Source organism: Microchirus variegatus, assembly GCF_963457635.1.
Source record: "Microchirus variegatus genome assembly, chromosome: 16".
NCBI lineage: Eukaryota > Metazoa > Chordata > Actinopteri > Pleuronectiformes > Soleidae > Microchirus > Microchirus variegatus.
In genome coordinates this window covers 555,959-573,200 of record NC_139817.1, presented here as the reverse complement: position 1 = coordinate 573,200, position 17,242 = coordinate 555,959, and the positions used below count along the sequence as shown (strand labels likewise).

The 17,242-nt window shown below is 45.9% G+C and overlaps 1 protein-coding gene across 2 annotated transcripts in view; it reads right to left on the bottom strand.

Moving 5' to 3' along the window:
• celf2 (cugbp, Elav-like family member 2) overlaps positions 1-17,242 on the bottom strand; it is a gene marked incomplete at its 5' end in the record, with an annotated part of 157,555 nt that overhangs the window by 26,623 nt on the left and 113,690 nt on the right. For both annotated transcript variants that reach the window (XM_083902154.1, XM_083902155.1), the window contains 2 exons: positions 3,168-3,302; positions 6,956-7,004. In XM_083902154.1, the coding sequence (XP_083758280.1) occupies positions 3,168-3,302; positions 6,956-7,004 (184 nt within the window). The remainder of the gene's footprint in view (positions 1-3,167; positions 3,303-6,955; positions 7,005-17,242) is intronic.

Genomic DNA, 17,242 nt, shown 5'->3' with positions numbered 1-17,242 from the left:
CCAAACGGAACATTTTCAACGTTAGCGAGATCCGCTCATCAGGACGATCAAACGTCGGAGAAGTTATCGCACTTTTCTTTGGCGTCGCGTGGACATTTGAAGATGTTTCTGAGGACATTTGTGAGACGTTCAGATATGCTAAGACTTGTATGGGTGTTCTTCAGTTGTTGGACGGTCTTTCTGAGATGTTTGATTTTGGTCTACAGGAAGTCCAAACATCTGATTATTTGTCGCAGTTACGAGGACATTCCAAGATGTCTTTTTGTGGACAGTTGGACATCTGCGAGAAGGTCTCGTAAAGGAGGTTCCGATGTGCAGTCATGGAGACAAAAATGTCCAAACGTCGGAAGACGTTGTGCTAATTCTTAACTGTTATGAGGACAGAGATTGATGCGTCTTTAAGGACAAAGACGACGACGAGACACTGAAACATCGTACGATTTCTGGACATCTGCGAGAACGTCTGAAGACCTGTAACAGATTTTTGGAAAAATGGTACGAAGACACTCTGACGTGCGTCTTTAGAAAAACGCGATCTTTTCCTCGTGCTAACCAGGAGTTAGCCTGAACGGCGCCTGGCTCCCTCCTCTATCTTTAGCCACTTTCTAAATAAAGAACTCGTCTTTTCAAAGCGTCCGAAGACACAAACGGTGTCTCTTTGTCTTTTTTTGACTCGAGGACTAAAAATAAAACTCTCGGGCCGCATTCTGTCGTCAGCAGAGCAGCAAACAGTCCTTTAAATAAAGTAGGCTAGCTCCCCAGGCCCCCGCGCACACCCACCGGTGGTGCGGTCCATATTTTATTAATAGCGCGACGGCGTCTGCGGCGAGCTCCTCGTGATTGATACGGCGGTTTAACGACGCGACGCGGCGGCTCAGCGGGACAGAGTTTGAGACGCTCGGGGAGTTTGGGAATCCTTAAAGACGTCTTGATCGTTTGTTTACGAGCGGAGCGTCGACGCGGCGGCTAACAGGTTTGAGTTTAGCGGCGGCGACGACGACGCGGTCGCGGCGTCTGAAATATTCATGAGGACAAAAGAGAGAAGCTGCAGACGGAGGGACGGAATAAAAAAAGAGGACAAACTGATTCTGGGATGGTCGTCGCGGTGATTTCATAGTTTTCTCAGTTTCAGGCAAAAGTTTCTCGGCGTCAGATCGAGGAACGACCTTCAGGAGGAGGAGGAGGAAGAGGAAGAGGAAGAGGAAGAGGAAGAGGAAGAGGAAGAGGAGGCGCACAACGTCCGTGACGTACGACAAATATACGTGAAGGACAAAATCGACACGAAGCCTGTGACGGTGACAGTGAGGAGGAGGAGGAGACGCCACACAGGGGGGAGGGGCTGGGGAGGGAGGGAGGAGGTGATCAGGTGTGTGTGTGTGTGTGTGTGTGTGTGTGTGTGTTTTACCGCGACTATTTTTAAATCTACAGCTGATAAGAAACTATTTTTCTGACAGAAAACTTTCTCCACCAAACATTAGCATCATATTAAAGAAGCAAACACTGGCCACGGATACATATATCATTAGCGTTAGCTTCCCTTTGAGTAAACACACTTCATATTGAACAAAAAAAGCTATGTTTTTTGTTTTACTTTGTCGGATTACGAAGATCTGTCACCGTTTTATTAGCGTCTTGGTGGTTACTCATTTAACCCTGACAAAAGTTTGCTTTTTCAGTGTGACAGTGCTAACAGTATCAACGAGTCAGCAACGAGTGACGCTAACAGCAACAAAGTCACACATAGTGAATGTTGTCTTCTTTCACATGACGCTAACAGACGCCATTTTATCATAACAAAAGTGTCATTTATCGACGCGATGTTAACAGTAGCAACGTATTTAACTGCAATAAGTGTTAGCATCAAACAACAACACTCAAGAGTTTATTAGTGTGTTGTTATGGTCAAATGTGTCATAACTAGCATCACTTTGAAGAAGTGCTATTGTCGTCTACAGCTAACGACAAAAAGACCTGTAACTGTCTTGGCGGTAACTTAGCTTCTTTAAAGAGACATTAACGTCAGCAACTCATTCAACCCCGACAAAAAAATTATCTGACGCTAACAGTATCAACGAGTTAACTTCACCAAAGTGACGCCAACAGCAACACATTCACACATAATGAGCGTTGTCTTCTTTAACGTGACGATAACAGACGCTGTTTTATCACAACAAAGGTCCGATTTATCGACACGATGCTAATAGTAGCAACACAGTGTTGGCATAAAAAAAGTTCATTAGTGTGTTTTGTGAGCGTGTTTGTGTTATGGATAATATATCATTAGCGTTAGCCTCCCTTTGCGTAAACATACTCCCTATTGAACAAAAAAGCTCACTTTTTGTGCAGATTTTTGTTTTACGTTGTTGCTACGGTCAAATGTGTCCCGACTAGCATCACTTTGATGAAGCTAACTTCAACTTAACTCACGTCGTCTGCAGCTAACGACAGAAGATCCGTCACCGCTTAATTAGCGTCTTGGTGGTTACTCATTTAACCCTGACAAAAGTTAACTTTTTCAATCTGACGCTAACAGTAGCAACGTGTTAGCTTCTCCAAAGTGACGCTAACAGTAGCAACGTGTTAGCTTCTCCAAAGTGACGCTAACAGCAACACAGTCACACATAATAAGCATTGTCTTCTTACGCTAGCAGATGGTATTTTATCACAACAAAGGTCCGATTTAGCGACGCGATGCTAACAGTAGCAACGCATTTAAATCGTAACGAGCGTTAGCATTTTACTCAAAGGAGTTTTTACGTTTGAATACGAGACGATGAGCCTTCATCTCTGTGAGGATAAACTGTGTGGTCAGAGGAGGAGGAGGAGGAGGAGGAGGAGGTGAAGGAGGAGGTGAAGGAGGAGGAGGGTGATCGAAGCTGAGAGAGTGAGAGGGGGAGAGAAAAAACAGAGAGAGGGAGGTGTATATAGAGCGGTAAAGGAGAATCATGTCATCGCAGTGACCTCAGCGGCCTCCAGGTGTCACTGTAGTTCAACATGACTCCGGTGACGCGCTACAAACACCGCTAAAAAGAGTTTCCAACCTCCATGAACGTCATAAAATGAAGTTTTTTTAATCCGAGTCACGCGACACCAGTCATGTGACGGCTGCAGTGACCCGCGGCGACCACTGGAGGGCGCTGTTGTTCGGTGGTGGCGTGAACTCTCACCTCTGCTGAGTCCGTCTGGTCCTCGCAGGATCCGACACTCTTCGATCTGTCCGAACGCCGAGAACATGACCCGGATGTCGTTCTCGTTGCACTTCTTCGACACCATGCCGATAAACAACTTCCTGTCTTCTACCGCTGCAGAGGAGAAGAAGAAGAAGAAGAAGAAGAAGAAGAAGAAATAAGAACGTCAATATGTAAGACATGGATGTTAATGAGTGAGAACAGCAGGAACATCTGGATTATTCCTGCAGGAAAAAGCAGATTTTAGCCACTTAACAAACAGGAAACTGAAGTCTGTAAACCACTCACTCTCCCACACCAAAGCCTCAAACTGAGCTGGATCTTTAGTTTCGTGGCTAAATTCTCTTTGATTTCCTCGTGTCTCAGACTCTGAGCTTCACTTTTCACCCGTGTTTATTTTTAGTGTTTTTGCTTAAAAAAAAATAGATGAAAAAGACGACGACGACAAAACAAGACAAAACAAAAGAAAAGAAAAAAGAAGAAAAAGTGTCAAAGAGAGAAAGAGAAAGAAGAGAAAGAAGAGGAGTTCATGTGTTTCATCATCATCGTCTGATCTGTGTCTCATTATCACTTCAACACCAAGACATGTTCTCTTCTTCTTCCTCCTCCTCTTCCCCCTCTTTTTCCTCCTCCTCTTCCTCATCATCTTCCTCCTCCTCCCTCCTCTTTCTCACCATCCTCCTCCTCGACCTCCTACACCTCTTCTTCCTCCTCCTCCCCCTTTTCCTCCTCCTCTTCCTCCCCCTCTTCCTCGACCTCCTCCCCCTCTTCTTCTTCCTCCTCCTCCCCCTTTTCCTCCTCCTCTTCCTCCCCCTCTTCCTCGACCTCCTCCCCCTCTTCTTCTTCCTCCTCCTTCCCCTCTTCCTCCTCCTCTTCCTCGACCTCTTCCCCCTCTTCTTCCTCCACCTCCTCTTCCTCATCATCTTCCTCCTCCTCCCTCCTCTTTCTCACCATCCTCCTCCTCGACCTCCTACCCCTCTTCTTCCTCCTCCTCCCCCTTTTCCTCCTCCTCTTCCTCCCCCTCTTCTTCCTCCTCCTCCTTCCCCTCTTCCTCCTCCTCTTCCTCGACCTCCTCCCCCTCTTCTTCCTCCAACTCCTCTTCCTCCCCCTCTTCTTCTTCCTCCTCCTCCTCCTGTGGGCCTCCCTCTCACTTTCTCCTCCACTGACACAATCCCTTCTTCTCAGGTGTAATCTGCAGTAACACAGGTAACACTGAGAAACTGTGTGTGCGTGTGTTTATGTGTGTGTCTGTCTGTCTGTGTGTGTGTGTGTGTGTGTGCGTGCGTGTGTGTGTGCGTGTGTGTGTGTGTGTGTGTGTGTGTGTATGTGTGTGTGTGTGTGTGTGTGTGTGTGCGTGTGTGTGTGTATGTGTGTGTGTGTGTGTGTGCGTGTGTGTGTGTGTGCGTGTGTGTGTGTGTGTGTGTGTGTATGTGTGTGTGTGTGTGTATGTGTGTGTGTGTGTGTGTGTGTGTGCTAATCCAATTCATTTTTAATGAGGAAACTGTCTGCGTTCACCGCGAGGCGAAACAGATAAGCGGTCTGTTGCACTCTGGGAAATCAATAGCACACTTGTTTATTTTGCTGTTTGAATTGTTGTGTGTTTAAGAAACAAACTGTCGAGATAAGTGTGTGTGTGTCTGTGTGTGTGTGTGTGTGTGTGTGTGTCTCTATGTTTGTGTGTGTGTGTGTGAGATTACCGCGAGTCTAACAGTGTTGTAATTAATTTACTCTGCGTCGATGGTGAAAGAAAACAGAGGTGATATTGTTACGATCGACTGCGTCTCTGTGTCGTCGCAGACGTCCTGATAAGACGATCTGGAGTCGCCCCGCTTTGCATTCTGGGTAGAAACCGGAGCGGAGAGTGGACGCCACGCTGAGAGACAACAGGATTCTTTTGGGGGGTTAACGATATGTTTCACGCCATAATTCAGTGACTTTTCCTCTTTGACAGTCAACAAAACGCAAAAACGGGAGTGAGTGACTTTGGTGTGTGGGAAAGTGAGTGACTTTGGTGTGTGAGAGTGAGTGACTTTGGTGTGGGAGAGTGAGTGACTTTGGTGTGTGAGAGTGAGTGACTTTGGTGTGAGAGAGTGAGTGACTTTGGTGTGGGAGAGTGAGTGACTTTGGTGTGGGAGAGTGAGTGACTTTGGTGTGGGAGAGTGAGTGACTTTGGTGTGAGAGAGTGAGTGACTTTGGTGTGTGGGAGAGTGAGTGACTTTGGTGTGGGAGAGTGAGTGACTTTGGTGTGGGAGAGTGAGTGACTTTGGTGTGTGGGAGAGTGAGTGACTTTGGTGTGGGAGAGTGAGTGACTTTGGTGTGGGAGAGTGAGTGACTTTGGTGTGGGAGAGTGAGTGACTTTGGTGTGGGAGAGTGAGTGACTTTGGTGTGGGAGAGTGAGTGACTTTGGTGTGGGAAAGTGAGTGACTTTGGTGTGAGAGAGTGAGTGACTTTGGTGTGGGAGAGTGAGTGACTTTGGTGTGTGAGAGTGAGTGACTTAGGTGTGATAGAGTGAGTGACTTTGGTGTGGGAGAGTGAGTGACTTTGGTGTGGGAGAGTGAGTGACTTTGGTGTGGTAGAGTGAGTGACTTTGGTGTGAGAGAGTGAGTGACTTTGGTGTGAGAGAGTGAGTGACTTTGGTGTGGGAGAGTGAGTGACTTTGGTGTGAGAGAGTGAGTGACTGGTGTGTGAGAGTGAGTGACTTTGGTGTGAGAGAGTGAGTGACTCTGGTGTGGGAAAGTGAGTGACTTTGGTGTGGGAGAGTGAGTGACTTTGGTGTGGGAGAGTGAGTGACTTTGGTGTGGGAGAGTGAGTGACTTTGGTGTGTGGGAGAGTGAGTGACTTTGGTGTGGGAGAGTGAGTGACTTTGGTGTGGGAGAGTGAGTGACTTTGGTGTGGGAGAGTGAGTGACTTTGGTGTGAGAGAGTGAGTGACTTTGGTGTGTGGGAGAGTGAGTGACTTTGGTGTGTGAGAGTGAGTGACTTTGGTGTGGGAGAGTGAGTGACTTTGGTGTGGAAGAGTGAGTGACTTTGGTGTGGGAGAGTGAGTGACTTTGGTGTGGGAGAGTGAGTGACTTTGGTGTGAGAGAGTGAGTGACTTTGGTGTGTGGGAGAGTGAGTGACTTTGGTGTGTGAGAGTGAGTGACTTTGGTGTGGGAGAGTGAGTGACTTTGGTGTGGAAGAGTGAGTGGTTTATAAAATCAACATAAAAACGTCTTCATCAGGAAATTTAAAGGTTTAAAAAACATCACATTATTCTGCTGAGAACAGAATGAACTCTGGGATTTTTTTAAATGAAGAAAACCTTGAAATATTTTCAGATGAAAGTGACGACGCGGCTGTGTGTGTGTGTGTGTGTCTGTGCGTGTCTGTGTGCGTGTGTGTCTGTGTGTGTGTGTCTGTGCGTGTGTGTGGTTCACCACGAGGCCAAAACCATTCAAACTTTCACTGACCTCGTCCTCGTGAAGCGACTCAATAATTCATCACACGTAGGAAATATATATATTTATATAGATCAGCTATTCTCACACACACACACACACACACACACACACACACACACACACACACACACACACACACACACACACACACACACACACACACACACACACACACACACACACACACACACACACACACACACACACACACAGTGAGGAGTGAACAGCGATTACCAGGCAGAATTCACCCAGACTACTGATGCATGTGTGTGTGATATTGCTGCAGCCGCCTCAGCGTGTGTGCGTGTGTGTGTGTGTGCAGACTCACCGTTAGATTTCTCACTGTCTGCAGGTTTCATTTGAATGGGGTGATGCATCTGTGAGAGAAGAGAAAACACAGATTTAAATAAAAACAGTGAAAAACAGACCATAATAATCTGTCAAACTCTCAGATAAACAAACACAAATGTGATTATTTTACTTTATTTCAATCTTTTCCTGTTTGTTTTTAAATCATAAAAGAATGAATTCATTAAAGACAAAGATGAATGAGGAATAAATGAATAAAAGCACAAGAATTAGGCCGTTTTTAACTCTGAGGAGCTTTGAGGAGGCGGAGTCACGTGAAGGCGGAGTCACAAAGAGGTGGAGTCACAAGGAGGCGGAGTCACAAGGAGGCGGAGTCACGTTACCTTCAACTGATAATTCATTTAAATGTTATTGTGGACGTCAGAACCAGAGTCAGCTGACACTGAGACGTCACTTTGAGCAGATTATTCAGATTATTCAGATTAAACCGTGAAATGAAGCTTCTCCAAACTTTGCCTCACGACAGTTTGTTTCTTCTTCTTCTTCTTCTTCTCGTCACATGTTTATATTTACAGATTAGATCTGTGAAAATTATCAGGATTATTTCAGATTATTCAGAGATTATCTGAGCAGAAAGAGACACGTTTTTAAAGGTGATGTCTGTGTGTGTGTGTGTGTGTGTGTGTGTGTGTCTGTCTGTGTGTGTGTGTGTGTGTGTCTGTGTGTGTGTGTGTGTGTGTGTCTGTGTGTGTGTGTGTGTGTGTGTGTGTGTCTTCTCTCCAGCAGATTATGGTCTGTTTGATCTGCACAGAGATGAACGACAGTGATTCTCCAAATCTTGCTCAGTATCAATCTTGTGTGTGTGTGTGTGTGTGTGTGTGTGTGTGTGTGTGACCATATGCCCTGTCTTACCCATAATGCCCGTGGGCTCAGTCACACTGTGACAGGAGGCTTTGATCTTCCAATTCTATCACACACACACCAACTCTCTGTGTCTGGTGTTTAATTCCCTAACGTGCCTGATGGGGGCAGTAAACGACGGAGGAGGAAGAGTCACAACACAAGTCTACGACGTCTTTATGAGCACGGACATGTCTTTATTTCACTGTGAAACTGAAGTTTGTAAACCACTCACTCTCCCACACCAAAGTCCATAGAGAAAACCAGTGATTTTAGCTCACAGGGACACAGGAGCTGCTGGTCCTCTGCTGCCTCGTGTGGTCACTTTGTGTCACTGAGTTAAGTCTAAAGTCAATATTTCAAAAGCAGAATTCACTAAAATCAGTCATTGTGAAATCACTGATTTTCTCTATGGGCTTTGGTGTGGGAGAGTGAGTGGTTTATAAACTTAAAGAAGCTTAGAAAGAAGAAGAAAGAAACTTTAAGTGACGTGCATCTTTAGCGTCTGAGCAGCAGGGGGCGCTCACAGCACAGTCGACTGACAACTACAGGCCTCGCAGACTCTGGACAGACAGGAAAGACTGCAGACTGTGTGTGTGTGTGTGTGTGTGTGTGTGTGTGTGTGTGTGTGTGTGTTGAAGCGACATCAAAAGGAGGAAAGTGTGTAAACGTCACTTCTTGTTAATATTTTCAAAGTCTGTCCTCGAAAAAAAAGACAAAAAAACAAAAACACACAAAAGCTTTGACAGAATCACACACACACACACACACACACACACACACACACACACACACACACACACACACACACACACACACACACACACACACACACACACACACACACACACACACACACACACACACACACACAGGTAGAGAAACTCTCCTCCTCCTCCTCAGGTCTGTCTACCCAGAATGCCCAGCGGGTGGCGCCGTTGTGGACCCGTTTGATGTGGTCCATCTCCTGCAGAGAACCTCACAGAGAACCTCACAAACACGGTTCCACACAGATGTTTGTAGTCGTCTGACGTCTGACAGCTGTATCGCTCTCGTTCAGCCACTTCCTGTCCTGTTCTCTTCTACTTCCTGTTCACAAACAAATCTTTAGCTGCTGAGCGCTAACATTTATTAACCTGCTGTACGTGGGATATTTAGCTCTATGTTTGCGATGCTAACACAAGGAGATCAAACGAGATGTTAGCTAGGCTCAAGCTAATCTAGTCCATGAGACAAACACGTTGAGTTGATATTTCATTATGCTAAAATGCTACAAACAACAACGCATTTGCTAATGGCTAATGTGTTAGTAAACACACACACTTGGCAAAAATACTGTTTAGCTCCAGTTTCTCCCAGAGAGAATGATGTCGCTCTATGAGCAGCTACATGCTAGCAGGGCATCTCAGTAGACAACAAGATGTTAGCTAGGCTCAAGCTAATCTAGTCCATGAGACAAACACATTGATACTTTTATTCCATGATGCTAAAATGCTACAAACAACAATGCATTAGCTATATGGCTTATGTGTTAGCAAACAAACACTGAGCAAAAACATTGTAAAGCTCCAGTTGTTTCTCCCAGAGAGAATGAATGATGTAGCTCTATGAGCAGCTACATGCTAGCAGGGCATCTCAGTAGACAGCAAGATGTTAGCTAGGCTCAAGCTAACCTCGTCCATGAGACAAACACGTTGATTTGAAATTTCAACAACAACAATGCATTTGCTAACGTGTTAGCAAACACTTGTGCAAAACAATGTATACAGCTGTTTATCCCAGAGGGAATTAGCAGCTACATGCTAACAAAGCACCTCGGCGCGTTCTCAAACAGTTACGACATCATTTCGACTTCGATTTAGCGGCGTAAACAATTAGCTCAACTCTTGAGTGTGTGTGTTTCATGACACACACACTCTTTCTCAAACACACACTCTCTCTCTCTCTCACACACACACACACACACACACACACACACACAAACAAACACACACACACTTTTTCCTCCCTCCCGGGTCAAAGTCAGACAGATGGCCCTCACAGTGGGGATCCACACACACACACACACACACACACACACACACACACACACACACACACACACACACACACACACACACACACACACACACACACACACACACACACACACACACACACACACACACACACACACACACAACCAACCCTGACGACCCTAAAGTCCCGAAAAATAAGAAAAAGATGAAATAAAAGTGTAAAATGTAAATTTCCTGTTTCCTGTTCACTAACAAAAGAGCATCAATCAAACTGTCCTTTAGCGATTAGCCAACATTAGCTCCACTTCATTTAAACAATTAACCCAACGCTCCACTGTGTGTGTGTGTGTGTGAGCAGTGTGGAACATCATTAGCATAATTAGCTCACATTTACATTTACTTTACCGCTGACTTCCTCCTTCACTCTCCCCTCGCCGCGTCATCAGGTCGAGTTTTAGCGATAAATCCGACAAACGTCTTAGGATGGCGCCAAAACAGCTAGCCAACATTATCGCGACTTAATTTAACCTCGTAAACTGTTTATCGGGCGCGAAAAACGTGCATAACACATTAAAGCGTGGCAAAAAGGTCAGGTCTGGTGAAAATGAAAATGCGATATTGACAAAGTTCCCGGACCTGTGCGTTGCTCCCGGGCTCTACAGCGCCCCCCTAAGGTGAAAACAGAGGCAAAATTGAGTTGCACTGAATTTCCCAAAATTTGGCGGTAAAGATATTTTAGACCGAGACGAACAGAAAAGTCGACAGTAACCATGGCCTCAACTCAACAGGAAGTCGGATTCAAAACATCGTAGCCACGGCAACCCTCTGTGTTTTTGCTAATTTTGACCATTCGCCACAAAACAGGAAGTGCCGGATAACTTCGGCATATGTTGAGTTCCACCTAATTTCTCGAAACTTGGCGGGAAGATGTTATCGACCGAGACGAACAAAAAAGTCGACCGTAACCATGGCCTCAACTCAACAGGAAGTCAGCCATTTTGAATTTTGGGGATTTGCACCCTACGTAAATGAGCGCACTCGCGACTTGAAACACGCTAAAGACAAAATGCTATCAAAAGGTTTTGCGGATTCAAAACAACACGGTCACGGCAACCCTTGGCGTTTTGGTGAAACAGGAAGTGCCCTGTGACTGACATATGTTGTTTTTTAACGATAACAATTTGGTCGGATGTCAATTTATACATTTTCCCTCCCGTGAACTCTGAGCGCGACGAGGCCTTGAAAAGATTAAAAACAGCTAAATTTAAGGTTCATTTCCTGATTAAATCTTCTCTCCTGTACAGAAACAACAGGACGATCAATCAAAGAGTAATTTACGACATCTTAGCAGCGTTTAGCCCAACAGTTAGCCGACGTTATCTCGACTTCATTTAGCGCCGTAAACAATTAACCCGACGCTCACCCGCCCGTGTGTGTGTGTGTGTGTGTGTGTGTCGAATGATTGAAGGCTTTGACATTAGCTCCGCGGCGCGCTCGCGTCTCCACATTAACTACGCTAAGTGTTTAACAGAGTTAGCTTCCATTTACATTTACATTAACGCCGCGAGTCAAGGCGCTTAACGGCCGACGCTAACGCAAAAGGAGAGTTAATTTGAAACAAGCGATTAATATTTCTTCAGTTAAATAAACGTGCACGTGCACACACACACACACACGCACACAAACACACACACACGCACACACACAGTGATGCTGCATCGATGAGGTTCGTCCTGTTTGTGATGGCATTTACGCTTCACTATAGCAATTGCAGCCGTTAATTGAATTGATTTTGATAATGAGCCTCTGTAATGATGTGTGTGTGTGTGTGTGTGTGTGTGTGTGTGTGTGTGTGATGAACGAGCTGCTCTTGTTATTTTTTCCTTAACTCACGGCCGTGGTTCGAGTTCCTGTATTTAAAGTGTGTGAGATAAACATGATCAGCTCAGGACGGAAAAACTGATTTAAAAACCACTTCATTAAAATCTACGTCAGTTTGAGTCTACGACGTTTTTAAGAACACGATCACGTCTTTATCTTTAACTGTGAAAGAGACTTTTATAAACCACTCACTCTGCCACACCAAAGCCCATAGAGAAAACCAGTGATTTTAGCTCACAGGGACACAGGAGCTGCTGGTCCTCTGCTGCCTCGTGTGGTCACTTTGTGTCACTGAGTTAAGTCTAAATGAAATATTTTAAAAGCTGAATTCACTAAAATGAGAGAAGTGACTTTGGTGTGAGAGAGTGAGTGACTTTGGTGTGGCAGAGTGAGTGACTTTGGTGTGTCAGAGTGACTGACTTTGGTGTGGGAGAGTGAGTGACTTTGGTGTGGCAGAGTGAGTGACTTTGGTGTGGCAGAGTGAGTGACTTTGGTGTGGCAGAGTGAGTGACTTTGGTGTGGCAGAGTGAGTGACTTTGGTGTGGCAGAGTGAGTGACTTTGGTGTGGCAGAGTGAGTGACTTTGGTGTGGGAGAGTGAGTGACTTTGGTGTGGGAGAGAGAGTGACTTTGGTGTGGGAGAGAGAGTGACTTTGGTGTGGGAGAGTGAGTGACTTTTCTGTGGGAGAGTGAGTGACTTTGGTGTGTGAGAGTGAGTGACTTTGGTGTGAGAGAGTGAGTGACTTTGGTGTGGCAGAGTGAGTGACTTTGGTGTGTGAGAGTGACTGACTTTGGTGTGGGAGAGTGAGTGACTTTGGTGTGGCAGAGTGAGTGACTTTGGTGTGGCAGAGTGAGTGACTTTGGTGTGGCAGAGTGAGGGACTTTGGTGTGGGAGAGAGAGTGACTTTGGTGTGGGAGAGTGAGTGACTTTGGTGTGGGAGAGTGAGTGACTTTGGTGTGGGAGAGTGAGTGACTTTGGTGTGGGAGAGTGAGTGACTTTGGTGTGGGAGAGTGAGTGACTTTGGTGTGGGAGAGTGAGTGACTTTGGTGTGTGAGAGTGAGTGACTTTGGTGTGAGAGAGTGAGTGACTTTGGTGTGGGAGAGTGAGTGACTTTGGTGTGAGAGAGTGAGTGACTTTGGTGTGGGAGAGTGAGTGACTTTGGTGTGGGAGAGTGAGTGGTTTATAAAGTCTCTTTAACAGTTAAACATAAAAACGTCTTAAACTCAAACTGACGTATATTTTATAACTTTATTATTTTAGTCTTTTTTGAAGTTACTAAAATCTACATTTTTTACAGCGTCGAGACGCGAGAATCGTCTGAAACGAGGATTTCTGAGGACGAGCTCGGATCAGAAGTGAGAAAAATAAAAGTATTTCATCACGAGTTTCAGTAAACACACACACACACACACGCACACACACACACACACAGGGTTCCTTTCAAAGACTCTAACAGCGTCGACCTCACATGTCACGTCATCAATTACATGCTGGAAAAAACACAAAACATATTAAATAATAATAATAATTAAAATAGAGATAAATTAACCTTTAAATGACTTTTGTCTTTTTGTATTGATAACAGCTGCTGTTCAACTTTAACCTCAGTGGAGATCACACACACACACACACACACACTTTGATGACAGCCTTTGATGTGACGCACACACACACACACAGGTGAACACACACATGCACGAACACACTCACACACACACTTGTGCCTGTGTTCAGCAGCAGAGCGTCGCTAATTATCTCGCCAGCAAAAAGGTAAGGGAGGTGGGGACCTGTATGTGTGTGTGTGTGTGGGTATGTGTGTGGGTGTGTGTGTGTGTGTGTGTGTGTGTGTGTGTGTGTGTGTGTGTGGTCTCAGTGCGACGACAGCAGCTTTAATGAGCCCAGAGTTCCTGATCAAACCGGGCGCTCGACAAACGCTCTGATCTGATCTGATCGCCCACGAGGACGACGAGGGTTCGACTGATCACACACACACACACACGTGCACGCGCACACACACACACGTGCATACACACACACACACACACACACACACACTCATCACCTCTCTCTCTCTCCGCCTTCACCGTCAGAAACGAAATATCCTTGAGAGAAAACTGTGAATCAAAGAGGTTTTTCATCCTTTTTTCTCTCAAAGAGAAAGAGACGGAGGGATGGAGGAGGACAAAAGAGAGAGAGAGAGAGAGAGACAGAGAGAGAGAGAGAGAGAGACAGAGAGAGAGAGAGAGCGAGGGATGAAGGAGAGAGAGAAACTCCAGAGGAAACGTCGGCTCTCACTTCATCTTCTCCATCATCATCATCATCCACATTCAGACAAAGAGAGAAGAGGTGTGTGTGTGTGTGTGTGTGTGTGTATGTGTGTGGCCCTGGGCCCCCCCACCTCCACCCCTGATACCTGCAGTGGGGGGGGGGGGGGGGGGGGGCATTTAGACATCTGACAGCTGCTAATGAAAGAGTTCAATTTAGTGGAAAATCTCCAACGAGGCTGTGTGTGTGTGTGTGCGTGCGTGCGTGTGTGTGTGTGTGTGTGTATGTGTGCGTGTGTGTGTGTGCGTGAGGGTGGAGTGGATCAGGAAGGGGAAATAAAAAAAAAAAAAGAGAGAGAGTAATGCAATAAAGTCAGGGCATATGGTTGTGTTCACAGTGTGTGTGTGTGCGAGTGTGTGTTCACAGTGTGTGTGTGTGTGTGTGTGTTCACAGTGTGTGTGTGTGTGTGTGTGTGTGTGTGTATCAAAGAGTCATGCAGGGGCGTGGATCAGTCCGTGCAGCAGGAGGCGGAGCCTTATGGCTTTAAATCGCTCCGGGGAACAGAGCATGTTTTTCCACGATAGATGGGTCATGGTGGGGGTCTGTGTGTGTGTGTGTGTGTGTGTGTGTGTGTGAGTGTCTCCAGGCTACACACACACACACACACACACACACACACACACACACACACACACACACACACACACACACACACACACACACACACACACTTAGTCTCCACCCCCTCCAGAGCTTCATTAGCAGGTCATTAGAAACAACTTCAGTCAAAGCTGTTGTTTCTTTTCTTTCCTGTCGACTTGTGTGTGTGTGTGTGTGTGTGTGAGTGTGTGTGTGTGTGTGTGTTCTTCCACCTGCTGATCTCTGTTGTTGTTGTTGTTGTTGTTGTGACGCAGCATCAGAGTCAAAGTCGAAAATGACTCCTTTAACAATAACAATAACATATAATTTTTAACATCTGACTAATATAAGACATTTTGCTGAGTCATAATGATATGAAATGTGACCTCGTCAGCAAGAAAAGCGAAGTTTGTAAACCACTCACTCTGCCACACCAAAGTCCATAGAGAAAACCAGTGATTTTAGCTCACAGGGACACAGGAGCTGCTGGTCCTCTGCTGCCTCGTGTGGTCACTTTGTGTCACTGAGTTAAGTCTAAAGTCAATATTTTTAAAGCCGAATTTTACAAAATCATACATTGTAGCTCAGTGATGGAGTTTCCTGTCTAAGACGTGATCATGTGACGTAGATTAATCTGACGTTAGCTTAGCCTTCTGTTGAAGTTGCTCAGTCTAATCAGACCGTTTGTTCACGTCTTTTTCCAGCCACGATTGATAGGATTGATACGGTGATATTCACATCGCTGTCGAACGTCATAAACGAAGAACATTCCCGCGTCGTCGACTTAAACGTCCTCTTAATCGTCTGCGACACGCGGCAGCAGATCAGCACCAACATGGCCGCCAAAGCCCGGTGATCTGGCGCCGCTCCACGTTTCCACTCCGATTCCATCTCCCCCAGTTAGCGCGTTAGCTTTGGACGGAGGAGGAGGAGGAGGAGGAGGAGGAGGAGGAAGAGGAGCAGAGCCAACACAAACATTGTTCCACAGGCTTTTTACAGGCCGACAGAGTGGGGAAGTTAATAAGCAGGTATTGGTTTTTAAGTGCGTCCGCGGTTTATTGCCTGGCCCTGGAGCGTTCCGCGGTTCCACTCCGCTCACCTCATCGCTCCGTTCATCCACGCTTTCGCTTTTGTCTCGTCGGGCAATTAGTCCCGCCTCCTCGCTCATCATCATCATCATCCTCATCATCATCAAACAAACGAAGCACTCAGACTCTCTGAGCTCGTGTCACTATTGATTCGGGCTTTTCTCGACTGTATTTATCGGCCTCTCCGTTACGTTTCCACGTCCGTCCGTCAACTCTGGACTTTATTAGACGGGAGGACGTCAGCGTCGACTCGTGATGAACATGAAGCCGTTTTTAATCTCTGCTGATCGACATCGTCTCAGGATTTAATCTGCATCAGCACCTGGAGGTCGTTATTAACGCTAATGCTAATGTTAATGCAGAAAACTACGTCTACACAGGTTCAGTTCGTCTCACAACAGTTCCTGTTATACTCGTGCTGGGGGCACGTTAGCGCTAACCGCTAACCGCCGTTAACGCACATTACCACATGCCGCGTTTCCGTGACGACTGACCGCATGTTTGAGTCTCTAAAGTGACGCTAAACTTTGAAAACAGAGTCACAGGTACGCTGGTTATTTGCTAGCGCTGCTCTTTCCCTTTAATAAACAGAACGCTTAACGGCGCTAAAGGAGCTAACAGGTAAACGGTGCCTTGACGCTTAACATGACGCCACGCGCGTCTTTTTCCGGTCAGTCGTCATGGGAACGCCGCTAACCGCCGTGAATGCAAATTATCACCAGACGCGTTTGCGTGACGACTGACCGCAAAAAGACGCGCGTCACGTCATGTTTGAGTCTCTAAAGTGACGCTAAGCTTTAAAAACTGAGTCACAGGTACGCTGGTTATTTGCTAGCGCTGCTCTTTCCCTTAAATAAACAGACCGCTAAACGGAGCTAACAGAGCTGACGGAGCTAACTGGTACGCTAAACTGGTCAGTCGTCATGGAAACGCCGCTAACCGGCGTTAACGCATTAACGTGCGTATTAACATCGCTATATTTTACATCTCTACAAACAGGAAATGCAATATTTGTTCGCTCCGTACAGCAGAAAACATTTTAAAGACAAATGCTTCCATGTTTGTGACGTAAAATAGGAACTGACGTTAATATTTGTAAAAAAAAATAAAAAAAGACATCAGTTCCAGACCAAACTTCTCCGAGATTAAGATCGTTATGACGAAAAACGTCGCGCCAGGCCGACGTCCGTTTTCAGTTCCTATTTTACTCGTGCTGGGGCACGCTAACGCTAACCGCTAACCGCCATTCACGCACATTACCACCCGACGACCCTCACCCTTCCAGTTGAAAGACAACTCACCCGACCACTGAGCCACCATGGGTAACTAAATACAGAAAATGACTTTTGATACTGAAGTACAGTAAACGTCTTGTACTTTAAGACTTTCATTTTCTGCTCACAACATTGTACTTTTACTCTCAAAGTATCTTCATTTGAAGTACTTAAGTACATAAAAGATCCTTCCACCAAAATGTGGAACCAAACCTTCTTCTTCTTCTTCTGCTGCTAGTGCA